The sequence below is a fragment of the Caloenas nicobarica genome, chromosome 2 (assembly GCF_036013445.1).
Source record: "Caloenas nicobarica isolate bCalNic1 chromosome 2, bCalNic1.hap1, whole genome shotgun sequence".
NCBI classification, from domain to species: domain Eukaryota; kingdom Metazoa; phylum Chordata; class Aves; order Columbiformes; family Columbidae; genus Caloenas; species Caloenas nicobarica.
This window is the reverse complement of record NC_088246.1, coordinates 14,722,779-14,735,951: the sequence shown is the minus strand read 5'-3', so window position 1 is coordinate 14,735,951 and position 13,173 is coordinate 14,722,779. Positions and strand designations below refer to the sequence as shown.

General features: G+C 38.6%; 1 protein-coding gene across 3 annotated transcripts in view; it reads left to right on the top strand.

The window, feature by feature from the left end:
* Positions 1–11,337, top strand: part of CCNY (cyclin Y) — a 124,605-nt gene extending 113,268 nt beyond the window's left edge. For all 3 annotated transcript variants that reach the window (XM_065628000.1, XM_065628001.1, XM_065628002.1), the window contains 2 exons: positions 2,293–2,455; positions 8,577–11,337. In XM_065628000.1, the coding sequence (XP_065484072.1) occupies positions 2,293–2,455; positions 8,577–8,693 (280 nt within the window). In that variant the 3' untranslated portion in view covers positions 8,694–11,337. The remainder of the gene's footprint in view (positions 1–2,292; positions 2,456–8,576) is intronic.
* The last annotated feature ends 1,836 nt before the right edge of the window (positions 11,338–13,173 follow it).

The following is a 13,173-nucleotide window of genomic DNA, read 5'->3' as shown; positions in this document are numbered from 1 at the left end:
CCTGTGCTCCCACGTAACATCGGCCTGCTTTCTGCACTGCAGATTCCTTAGCCAAACTCTGAGGCCTTGTCCTCAAAGATTCTAGCTGCTTAACCTTTTCAGGTTCTCACAAACTCCAGAAGCCTTTGGGGGCCCTGTGCTCTCTATGTGGTTCTTGGTAATCTGGCTCATGGGCTTTGTGTTTGGAGCTTCTTGTCAGTCCTCCAGCAAAGATTTTGATGCTTGTTGACCTGATGTTTATTTTCCTGTTGCCTGTTTTTCCAATATTTTTTTTCTTCCTATCCCTAGTGTGGTGGATTTTTTTTCTTATTTTTCAGGTAGTTAGGACAGGACAGTTTTATGATTTTTATGTGCCTAGCTCTGTGCAAGACAGGGGCTTTCATTGTTTATATAGTAAGGCAGAAAAGCTCTAGGTCAAAATCTTCAACTGCTGTGAATCATTCAGCACAAGTGATGCAGGCCTTTCCGTGGTTTAAAAGTCACCAGCACTACACTGAGCTGTGTCTAAAAGCTACCAGAGGATCTGGAAGGACTGAATTGCAGCGTGTGTCTGTGGTCGTGTGTGTAACATCACCTTGTGTTTCTGTGTGAACCTGAGCGGTGGCCACGGGAAAGCAGATGCTGAAGCAGTCTAATGTAGATGTATGGGGGAAGAAGGGTATGGTGGTTAGTTGAATTATGTTAGTTCAAGTAAGAAACAGCTGTATTTTTTTTGTTCTTTCTCAGCTGTAGTTAGTCTGCTGATCTAACCTTCAAATCTGAGAGCTAGGGGATAGTAAGAATCTGAGGCTGCATATTGTTCTTAAAGATTTGGGGGTACTCTTCAAAAGAGGTACAGACAATGTCTTTCTGCATTGAAATAGGCTTTATATGATCCTTTAACATAGATCTTTAGGCTTAGCTTGCAGAAAGTAAAATGGTGGCAGGATAAAAGGACATTTTAAAATCATCTACTTTGTTTATTGATAGACATCTTAAAATGTAATTTTTTTCATTTTTATTGTTTAAAAGGTAGAATCATCCACAGTGTGAATTCATTCCAAGTAGTCCATATCTGTCTTTTAGATAGTCTTTTAACATTAACTAATATTTATAATTATGTAAACGGAGAATTTTGGCAGAGAGAGAGAGAGTGAAGGTAAGGAAAAACACTGATTATGATGTTAGAGTGGTGTAAGAGTAGAGTGACAAGAAGAAAAATCATTCAGTGCTGAAAAACTACTGTACCAGTACTACTTCTTATCCTCAGATCCTTCCTTGTCTATTGCCAACTGCCTGCACATTCCTTGCACACTCACACCGCACTCAAAAAGTAGCTTAAATGCAATATCATAGTGAGTCAATACCTGCTGGTAACACAGCTGTGTGGTCCATATACTCTTCAGCAAACAGGCAGCTTTTACCACCCATTTATTTTTGTATTTCTCATGTCTTGAAATCACTGTTTTGAATATATCATGTGTCCCTGCGTAAGTATTATGTAGGATGTCTAGTTACCGTGCAATTTATGAAAATTTCCAGTCCTCAGTTTTGTTGGTTTGTGTTTTTCTTAACATACTTCTTAATGTACTAGTGTAGGTAATAATGCATTGCTGTACCAAAGTTTTCACAGGGTGGGAGCTCAAATAGAACCTCTGCTCCTGTCAGGTATTTTGACAATCTCATTTGTTTTAGGTACTGAAAAACAAATGATCACCACTGTGAATTTTGATTGCATGTCCTAGGGAAAATTGCTTCATTCTGTTTATAAAGAAAGATAAGACAGTATGCTGAAAAATTCAGGTTTCCCATGACTAGTTTTAAGTGATTGATTATGAAAGGCTGAAGAGAGTAAATAAGTTCTCCAGTAATTTAGGTGTTAAGAGTAGTTTGCAGCATTTATGAGAGATGTCTGACAAATTTAGGGCACGTTTGCATTTTGCATTTGCATAGCTGTGTGTGCAGATCCACCTAGTGGAGATACAGCAGAAACTACAAGGAAATTGTTTTCCTGCTAGCTTTTCTTTCCCGCATTGTGTTAGCTGAACTGATAAAGGTGCCCTTCCAGCAGAAGTTTGTGTCATGGTTTGATGGGCATTGCAGTAGCAGCTGCAAGGTGCAGCGTCTTTCATATTCCCCACTGGTATACGTACACCGATAGCACTTGGTAGACTAGGCCAAACCTTAGGCTAGGATAATTGCATCTGGCAAGAATAAGAAATGAACTTGGTTTATACCATTTGCAATTTAAAGTAAATTACATTCCGAATGCAGAGTCTGAAATATGTTTTCACATTTATCTTCTTTCTACAGGAATGAGCTGGAACGCCAGTTTCTTGAGCTGTTGCAGTTCAATATTAATGTTCCCTCCAGTGTTTATGCCAAGTATTATTTTGATTTGCGTTCCCTGGCAGAAGCGAATAACTTGAGTTTTCCTTTGGAGCCCCTCAGCAGGGACAGGGCATATAAACTTGAGGTAAGACACTTTCTTTTTAGGTTGCTCAGAGTTGAATATATATGGGGATTTGAATTTTTATGTTGTTTCTCCCTTCTTTTCCCAAATATTCCCATCCGAAGTTAGAACAGCAATATCATGTGCCCTGATTTCCATAACTACTTTGTGCTTTGGGTATTCATGGACATGAAGACAGCTTTTTGGCCCAATTTTCTTCATACCGTGTCTTGCTTTCCATTTCTTTTTCAGTTCCAGTTGTCTGAATTGGCCTTGTTTCTGTGTTTTCATTTGGTTTCTTAAAACTCATTATCCACCTGAAGGACAGAATATTAACAAGTATTGCTGAAAATAACTGTTCCACGTGCTTGTTATTTGCTATTGCTCCACTTCATGTGGATCCAAGTCTGTTATCTTCCATCGTGTTTTTCTCAGTAATGGGAAAACAGAAATGAGCACACGTCTTTAGGGAATAAATCATGAATGCTTATGAGACCTGAATATACCATGTGCAGAAAACACAATATTGGCTGGTCTGGACCTGTGAAATGCAGAGCACTATGAATTCACACACACACAGGAGGAATTTAAAATAATCTTGACAATGGTGGGCACTGGAATCTATTTTTCCCAAGCTTTCATATATGACTTTTTTCAAATAAGGGCATTATAGCATGAGCGTGTACACATTTTGTTACTAATTTTGAAATTTGTCGTTAGATGCTAACTGCTTTTAACATTGCGCGTCTCTAATTGTATAACAGCTTGCACCAGAGGTGAGCTTTGCAGGTTCTGAAGCTCGTAGTGCTTCTGTGAAACAGGCAGGCAGCGCTGTACAAGTTTTTGTGGGGGAAATGGTGTGTGGGAAGATTAATTGACTTGTTTGTGACTGTAATGGGAGCAGAAAGTGTTTGAGAAAGAATCAAAGCAGATTTCACTGAAGTCGTATTTCTCATTCTTTCTAGATATTCTTTCTAAGTTTCACAGGTAGCTCTAATAAGAATGTAAATTCTGTGTACGGAGTGTCATGTAAATTTGCGTCAGATTTTGTTTCTATTGAAGACAATTTTGAAAAATGAAAATTCATTTGGATTGTAATATTAAATGAAAAGAGTTTACTAAGTTACTTAGATAATGGGTCTTGATAATAAGTTCTGTTACATAAACTAAAATGGAGTGAATTACTTTTTTAAGATAATTTAGTACACAGTTTTTCCCCACACTGTTAGTCTATGTTGCACACAATGTACAATAGCAGGTTACAAATGAAGGTAACGGCCATAGCTCCTAAAACCTTAGAATAAAACAGGATATGACTGTAAATACCCAGAGAATACTGGTGGTTCTTCTTTACTAACTAAAGAGAAGGCATATTTTAAAAGAATGGAATGTTTTTTTTAAATAAATCCATTTTGATAAAAACTTGCCCATGTTGGGGATGCTTTGTGCTGCCGCACATGTTGGCTGTGAAGTGACCCTGCCAGGCGAAGCAAATGTCTGCAGGGAACAGGATCTGCCGTGGAACCAACCTGGTCCACCAGCTCCTTGCCCCAGTTCTGTAGCCAGAAGGGAGGGGACATGACGGGAACTGCCTTGTTCCTTGGCAGTTCATTGTCATTAGTGGTTGTCATTAGTGCGCCCTTGAAACTAGTTGACAGCATAATTTATAGCCTAGTTCCTTGAGCACAGTTAAGCATTTTGCTTGCCAAGAGTTATCAAAATGCATTTGCAGCACTTTTCTAGGTCTCTCGTGTGCTGTTCAGCCCAGAGCTCTCTGTTTTTAAAACAGTTGCCAGGCTTGTCAAGTGGAGTAGATGTAGTACCACATAGGCTGTGATATTTTTGATCCTGAGAGAAAAGCTGCAGTCTGCGATGAAAGATAACAGACTCGTAGTGAGTGTTTATGTGCAGTGGAAGGATTTGCCTTGTCTGGTAAAGTGAAAGGACCTTACTCAGTCCTAAGATTTTAAACAACTTTTTTCCTGACGTTTGAAACCACGAAAACTCTTGCATAGAGAAACGGCTATATTATAAAACATTTTTGCTACTTTTATGTTTTCAAGCTATTTTATCTATCTGAAGCAGGAGCATTAGATATGGCATGGCAGAATCTGCATTGCTCTTTCTGCAGATATCATGAGGTTGACATACCTGTGATAAACACAAACAAACGAAAACCCAACACCAAGAAGACCAACGACAAGGCTAGTAAATACCATTCCTCATCAACTGGAAATGCTAGACAAGATCCATCAGCTTTGAGGTGTTATAGGAGGTTGTAGTACTTGTTAAAATGATATAACTTTCTGGAGCATCTCTAGTGGATGTTTTTCCGTATTTAATGTTCCCACAAATGACACTTAAGAAGTACCTTTGTCTTTTAAATTGCTAAATGAAAGTAATTTTTTCTTACTTTACATCAGCCTGTGGCCTAAAAGTGTACTGAATTTGTTATACCAGTCTACCAAGTAGCCAGAAACCATTTTCATGACCCCTCTTTCATTTTTTTCCCCATCGTATGGAATCATGCGAATTAAAAATGGCAAGTAACCTTTCATTAGATCATGCAGTCTGTCCACCTGCCAATGCTGTTTGTTCAAACCAGCATATGTTGTAGTGTGTTTTCCCCTTCCTTTTAATTATGTCAAACGTTAAGGCTTCCTTTGCTTTTCCTGAGAAACTATTTTCTAATATGGGAGATTTTTCTGCCGAGAAGGTTGTTAGATATCCAACCTTAATCCACTATTTTGCGATTTCCTACTCTTGCACTTGGTTATTCTCCCATGTACTGAGCTGAATATGAGTCAGATTCCTCTCTTTGGGGTAAGTCCACAAAATGCGCCTACCCTATTTCTGCTGTGATCTCAGCACTCTGCTCATTTCAAGGCTAGATTTTGTAAGAGCATTCAGTAGTGCACTCCCAGTTTAACTGACTGTATGTTGTCTGAGCTTTTTATTATTAGGACAGTGCTTGAGCACATGGTTCAAACCCCTTGAACTATGTGCTGTATTTTCTTGACCCTAAAGAGGTACAGTCCCATCGATCAGACAAAGAAGAAGAGAAAAAGATATAAGTAACAAGCAGTGTCTTTATATCTCTCCAGCTTCCCGCTGTCACAGTGACTGATTGCGATCCTTCATGTTTTCTGTGTTCAGAACACTCTTGGCTAAGAAGTGAAGACAGAGCTAAACTCCTCTGCCCTGTTGTCAGGAGTAACCCAACTGCTCTTCTTTTCATTCTCCCTAAATTAAAGATAACCCCCATCACAGAACCATAGAATCATTTTTGTCAGAAGAGACCCTCAAGATCATCAAGTCTGACCGTTAACACTGGCACTAAACAGTGTGCCCAAGAACCTCATCTATGTGTCTTATAAACACCTCCAGGGATGGTGACTCAACCACTTCCCTGGGCAGTTTTCCTAATACCCAACCTAAACCTCCCCTGGCGCAACTTGAGGCCATTTCCTCTTGTCCCATCACTTGTCACTTGGGAGAAGAGACCAACCCCCTCCATGCTACAACCTCCTTTCAGGTAGCTGCAGACAGCGATCAGGTCTCCCCTCAGCCTCCTGTTCTCAGGCTGAACAGCCCCAGTTCCCTCAGCCGCTCCGCATCAGACTTGTGCTCCAGACCCTTCACCAGCTTCATTGCCCTTCTCTGAACTCTCTTCAGCATCTCAATGTCTTTCCTGTAGTGAGGGACCCAAAACTGAACATAAGATTCAAGGTGTGGCCTCACCAGTGCCGAGTGCAGGGGGACGATCACTGCCCTGGTCCTGCTGGCCACAGTAGTGCTGACAGAAGCCCCACACTGTTTCTGATACAGGATTCCTTTGCCTTATTGTAGAACTGAAATATCAGGTTCGAAATGTATGTGGTGTTCCGGGAAGGTGCTGTGCACACACAGTACTTGAGGTGGTTCAAAACTTAAGTGGCAACAGGCAGCAACTGTAAGTGTATGACCAGTGATCATCACTGATCTGCCCATACGCACTTGCATTATCCCAGAGGTGTGACCCTATTAACAGTTAAGTCTTTTCTGTCATCACAACCTCTAGTTGTTCTAGTGATTTTTTTTTTTTTTTTTTTTCCCCATTTTCCTTATATATAACCCTTCCAGACTTAGTGCTAAGCTCTCTGTCCATTTTTGGGTGTTGCAGCACTGGCAGTTGCCAGCCTTTGTGCATCCCGAGCAGTGAAGCCGTGCCCAGCCCTGCTGCTTTACTGCCCTCCACAAACTTGTGCATGCAGCCAAAATTCATATTACTACTACTACGGCCTTTCTCTCCTCTCCTTTCTCCTGACCCGCCCCCTTCACCACTGGCAAAGTCTCATCTAGAGTCATATAACTCAGCAAAGTAACTGACTCCTAGTTCTGTATGCATATATATATAATGGAAGAACACACACGTATGCATTTTTCCAGCCGATGACAGATACTACAATCAAGTTCAACATCCATGTGATTGAATAGTGTTGCTGTTTTTAAGAATGTTTTGATTTCATATGAGAAATGCTACCTTGCAACTGTCAAAAAATGGTTTCTTTTTCTAGCAGTAAAAGCAACAGAAATATCAGATGACATGTTTATAAGTTATTTGGATTTATTTTAACTGAAGGACAATAATAATTATTTATAATTTTCTGCTTTTGTCTTGTTTCCCCATATGTTAGGCTAAAGTTGACTCACTAACTTGCCAAACAGGTTCCAAACGTTAATTCTGCAAATTATTTGTAAATGAAGAGGCATCTTTAGACAGAGGACTGCTTTAAACAGCAGTCAATATGTTCCTTATCTATTTGAGGTGCCAAATAAGAAGTGCCACTCCCAAGCAAAATTTTGTTTTGTCTGACCAAGTGCCAGAACAGAAATTTTCCTGTGAAACAGGCAGTTTTGAACTCTATACCTTCTCTGGCTGTTTGATACCTAAGGTAACGGCCTCATTTTAGCAGCTGAAAGAAGCTGAGCTTCACCACACTGTACCTGTTGGCCAAGCCATGCCTTGGCACATTATTCCATGATTAAACTCTTTTCATCTATCGGATTTTAAATCTGATTGAATTGCATAAACTTTCTTAGTCCATTGACTTCCTGGTTAAACTAAATGTTATTAAGCAGTTTTAAGTGAGTTAAGTTATGGTCTACAAAGCAACAGGAATATTTGTGTTATTTTATTCTGTTGTGTTCTTCATCTGCAGCAAGGAAGTAAACTTGGTTCGGGAATGGTCTTAACAAAAGGAAATTCAGTTTTCATATAAAAAGTAGCAATTGGTTTGCTGGTGGCGGTGGAGGGGGGAGGGGGTTGTGTGTGTGTTTGTTGTTTTTTCGGGTTTTGGTTTTTTTTTTTTTTTTTAATTTAGCCATGTTTTGTGGCTGCCTTGACTAAAGCATTAGTTGAACTTGCTCTCAGATGCCTGAGTTGTTTGCCTCTGTCATACCTGCCTCTGGTCTTTGCAGGGCTGATGAAATTAAAGGACTCTTCATCACTTACTGCAACTTGCTGTGCTCTAAGAGTACAGATCAAGAAAGAGAAAGGCGATCAGTAGAGTCAGGCTGTTTATTCGTAATGTCTTGTTTTAGAATCAAACACTTGTACTGGTTTTGTTTGTACAGTACTTCTTATTAAAAAACATCCTATCTTAAGACACCACTTAAAAGCATTCCTGAGTAAATAAAAATAGTGGTTTAGTTCATCTTATTTTTAATATGTCCTTGAGGGCTCCTTGCAATGAGCTGTCTCTGCGGTTCTGTGGGTCTGAACACCAGAGTTAACATCCCTACTGATGCTAACTGTGGCCTGTCCCAACCATATGAACTCTACTAGACATGTTATTTTAGGGCACAGTAAATTTGTGCATGTGAGGTCCATAACAAAGATTTGGTTTAAACTTGGCTAAAAACAGTAGAAGAATCATAAAACGTTAACTCCAGCATAGTATAGTAGGAGTTGACATTTGAATAATCTTTGTCTCTCCCTTCAGAAGGTTTTTAACATTTCTATGTGAGAAGCTCTTCACATGTTTTGCTTAGTGAAGTGACTTTTTGTAATTCTACCTCTACGTAGAAATTCATGTTTGATTCTATTTTACCTGTACAGCTGTGGTCAATGCAACTGAGGTTGTTTCGTTCTTTTGTCTTACAGGCCATTTCCCGCTTGTGTGAAGATAAATATAAGGACTTCAGGAAAGCTGCAAAGAAACGGTCAGTCAGTGCTGACAATCTGACTGTGGTTAGATGGTCCCCTGCTATTATCTCCTAACAGAGGAGACTGGAATATTCCTATGGACGTACTGTTTCATCCATCCATTTTTTGGGGGTGGGCTGGGGGTGATTTAAAAAAACAAACAAAAAAAAAAGACTTTTGATTTTTTTTTTTTTTTTTTTTTTAATTTTTAAATCTGTCAAGCTGCCTTTACAGTGCCTCCCCATTGTGTAGCACACGAGTAAAATACCTAGTGGAAGGAGAAATGGAGAAATCAGTGTTCAGGAGAGAAGACGGGCAACAATTTTTTCTCACTTTCACTAACAGCTTTACCCTTTTTATGAGGAAAGAGCAAATCAGGTGCTTGGAAGAAGAAACAAAAAAATGAAGTAGAGGCAGAAAAATATTTAAGAACTGTGCTGTTTTCTAATATGCTGTACTCATGAAGAGAAATGGCAGCATGAAAACGATCCATGTAGTCAGATGACTGTGCACGAGAGGAATGAAGTTGGGAAAGTTCCATCTTAAAGGTTTCTCTTAATATCCTTTTTTGTTGTTGTTGGTTTTTGCATTCCTCATTGCTGCTTCCCAGGATAAATTTTTCCCTTTGCACAGCAGCAAATACGAAGTCTGTATTTACAGTAGCACAAGCCCCTGAATAAATAGTGTTGGGTTTTTTCACTGCACTTTTCTCTGTAAGCTGTCTTATTAGCATTATTCTTCATAATTATTATGCATATGTTATATTTCTTGTATGCCTTTTATTGTATTTCAAAAGAGAGAACTTGACCATAGTGCTGAACCAAAAGTGTGTACAGGGATCAGAAGATCTTCACAATTTCATGATGTGTTTTATTTATAGTATACTTGGGTGCGTGTGCCTTCCTGAGTTCTTGGAATCATTTATTTTTCCTTAATATAAAGATACAGTTATTAAAGTATTTAGATGATGATGATAAGACTTGGGCCAAATCTCTGAAATTTGCAACAGATCTTGTGATCCTTTTTGCAGATTTTCATAGCATTAGAAGTTTAGCAGAATTCATTGTGATTTTTTTTTTTTATGGCCTGACTAGTTCATTCCTTCACCTCCAGGTCCATTGTTGCAAGCAATATTCTCAATTTTTGTATGTTTACTTTAAATCAAAGTGAGTCTGTTTGTATAAAATAAAAAATAATTTAAAAAAAATGTTCCAGTGAGAAGGCCTGTAGAAGAGCAGAATGGGAATCTTAACAAGGTATTTGTCACAAGTAGATTCGATTTCGAAGCTAAAATGAACACCCTCGTGTTTTTCAGCATAGGTGCTTATAGAAATTAGAAGTAACTGAACTGTGAACATCACTTTCAACTCTGATTATCAAGCTCTTTTGTTGTTACTGGTTCCCTCTTACTGTGGCTGTTGCCCCCTTGGAATTTGTAAGAACCTTTTATAGAAAATAACTTGTCAGTATAAGCATATTTGCTTTATAAAGCCCCAGGGTGATTTTTCCCCCCCCCCCCATTTTTTTTTTGCACAGTTTAGAAAGATATGGCTGAAAACTCTCAGTTCCCTGAAATCCTTTCTTTGCGACTATCACTGAAATGAACGGCAACAGACGTCCCTGATTTATGCACTACTGTGGTAAACCATAAAGATTCCGTATTTGTTTTATTAAGCCCTATGGGCTTGTAGCGAACCTTGGGCCCCCGAGCTGCGCGCTCAGCTTCCAGCACCGGGCTGGGCGGACGCCCGCGGGCGCGGAGGCGCTGGCGGGATTGAAGTGGTAACACCAAACAGCTTTCTCTTCACTTGCTGATGCGATTTGTGTAGTTTGAGACATGAAGCTTTTTGTCCATAAATTCTCCTGAGGTCCTTTGGGCCTTTAAAAGAATCTAATTCTCATCACTTCTTGTTGTGCCAATGCATCAGAACTGTGAGTCTCCAAGTCCATTTTTCCCTTGAACATGGAATGTAAGGAAAGTGTTTATAAGAATACAAATGCAAATTACAGCATTTGAAACCTCTTTACAGATAGTATCAAAAGGAACATTTTCAGAGCATTTGAGATTCATCTTTATAAGCATAAATTCAGGCTTTAAAATATGTAAAATATTTTGATTTATCAACACTTTGCTAAACTATTTTCCATTTAACTTGATATCAGGAATATTGGTTTTATCCATTTCTGGGTGATAGAGATACGAACTTTGGATTATGTAAAGATCTCAATGCATCTACTATAATTTTTGTGAAGTTTATTAAACTACTTTAAAGATTGTATAGTCTATTTATTGTATGTATGTACATACAGTCTGATACTTTAAAAAGTGGATTCCGTAAAACCTGGCTCAGTCTTGTTTAGACTATTGGATATCGTTTTAGCCTTGTGCACTGGACTCTACCTCTGTATAGGAGAATTTTCCATATTCCTAACTAGTACTGATTCTGTGATTAACTTGGTTATGTTTCTTGCACTAAGAATTAAAAACAAAATCTGCTGTAAGTGTGGATTTTTTCTTTAGTTTAAGTTTTGCCATATGAATCCTCAACGTTTAGATGGATGTTTCTTTCCCTCATGGTTATAGAATAATTCTTTGCTTTTTCTTCTGGTTTGTTCCAGGGTTGCCAAAAATACTGTACTTGTCAGTAAATCTTAATGAGTGTCTTTTGTTTGCAAGACATTCTATACCATGTAATTAAAAATGAATTGTTATTTAGGATTATGTTGTGTTTAGTGTAGTTTTTTAAGTATTACTGTATGGAAAATGCCATTGCAAGGTTAGAGAATCACCTGGGCTGTGAGAAGGGAGGAAAACCAAATAGTGTTTTAATTAACAGCACAAATACATTGTGTTTTTCATTTCAGAACCTGAAACTAAATTCACTGTAAATGTTTTCTGGATTAAGGTTTTCATTATTACTTGGGTCACCGGCTCAGAAACAAAAAGGTGTAGGAGATGTAATAAACCTGTCCCTTCAAGCATCATTGTCTTAATGGATTATTTTTGTATGTTGAGCCAGTGGGCCATTCATTTGGTCATTTATACATTGATAATTGGATAAATATTTGGAAAAGGCATCTTGTAAGGGTGTTTTATTCATGCAGCCCAGAGGTGTTTCCATCTGCAGACCTGTTTATATTTCATTTTTTATTTCTATTTATTTCTTTGTAAGTGATATGTATCATTCTGACAGACACTGTTCTTTGGCACCCAGAACACTGGTAAAGTGTCACATGGTAAAGTGCAAAAGGAAGAAAAAGGTCAAGTCACCTTTTCCACCTTTTGCAAACCCTATCAATCTTTCAGATGATACACATTTTCTAGTGCTAGAAACTTAGAAAATCCTGTCCCATAGCATGGTAATGGTATCCTTTTCAATAATTGTATTTTTTATTTATATTTTTACATTTTTTTTAGAGTGATGGAGAGAGAGATCAGCGTATATGGCTTAGTTTCCCTTAGCTTATTTAGGTTTGCTGATCATGTAAACTAAACACATGATGGAAGAACTGTTTACATTTATGGAGTCTTGGTTAGACTTTGTTTTTTAACACCTCTTTCTCTACTTCCTGGCTTCCCTAATGCCAGAAACCTTAGATATAACCTCAAGATTAGAAGTAGCAAAAACCTCATCAGAAAAGGGTGACGGCATATTGGTGGCAGATGACAAAGTGACGTCTGGTCGTGTTGACTATATATAAAAATAGCAGTATGTGGGAGCGGATAGAGGAACTGAAAGGGCAGAACGAGAAAAAAAAACCACAAAGCCTTAACAGCTGAAGCAACAAATGATTTACAGTCGTACTTTGTTGGTAGCAATCATTGCATTTAAGTGACATTTACACCACTGACTGAAACGCTGCACATCACTGCAGACTCGTCTTGCTTCTGCTACGATGTGGTCTTCATAAGGACTTCACTCGACCTCACTTTTTAGCACTTTCCTCACTCTTGTTTCAAACACATCTCTGTAATCAGAATGTATATATATATTTTTTAACGTGAACTGACAGTTGTTGAAAGCATCTGCCTACCGCTGCAGTGGAGTGTTCTGAGAAAACAACTCTAAATATAAACACAAACATACCTGTGTGAATGTGACTGAGATGTATACAGAAATGTTAGGGCAGTGAGTGTCTTTCTGCTGTTTCTGCTTTTCCTTTGTAGCTGAACTACTTCTTGAGGAAACCACAGACCTGACGAGAGCTTGAGTTCTGTAAACTAAGGGTAATAACAGAAGGTATGTAGTAACCACTATTAGAAAATGCTTTAAAAAGGAAACAAAATTTAGAAGAGAAGCTACTGATCATAGGGAAACCAAAAGTGATAGCAGACATAGATTATGATGCTGAAAATGATAGTTTCATAGTGTGTATGAACCTGCTTTTCTGCGTCCTCTTCTGAGAATCAGCAAAAAGTGACTGTTGAGTCCCAGAACCACGGGTTGAAAATGAGTGAACGCATTAGCCAGGAAAGCCACGCTTGAGCGCACTTCTGTTCTCTGGGCTTGGTCGTCAGGCTCTGCCTGTTAGAAAAACAGGTGATAGGATGGCA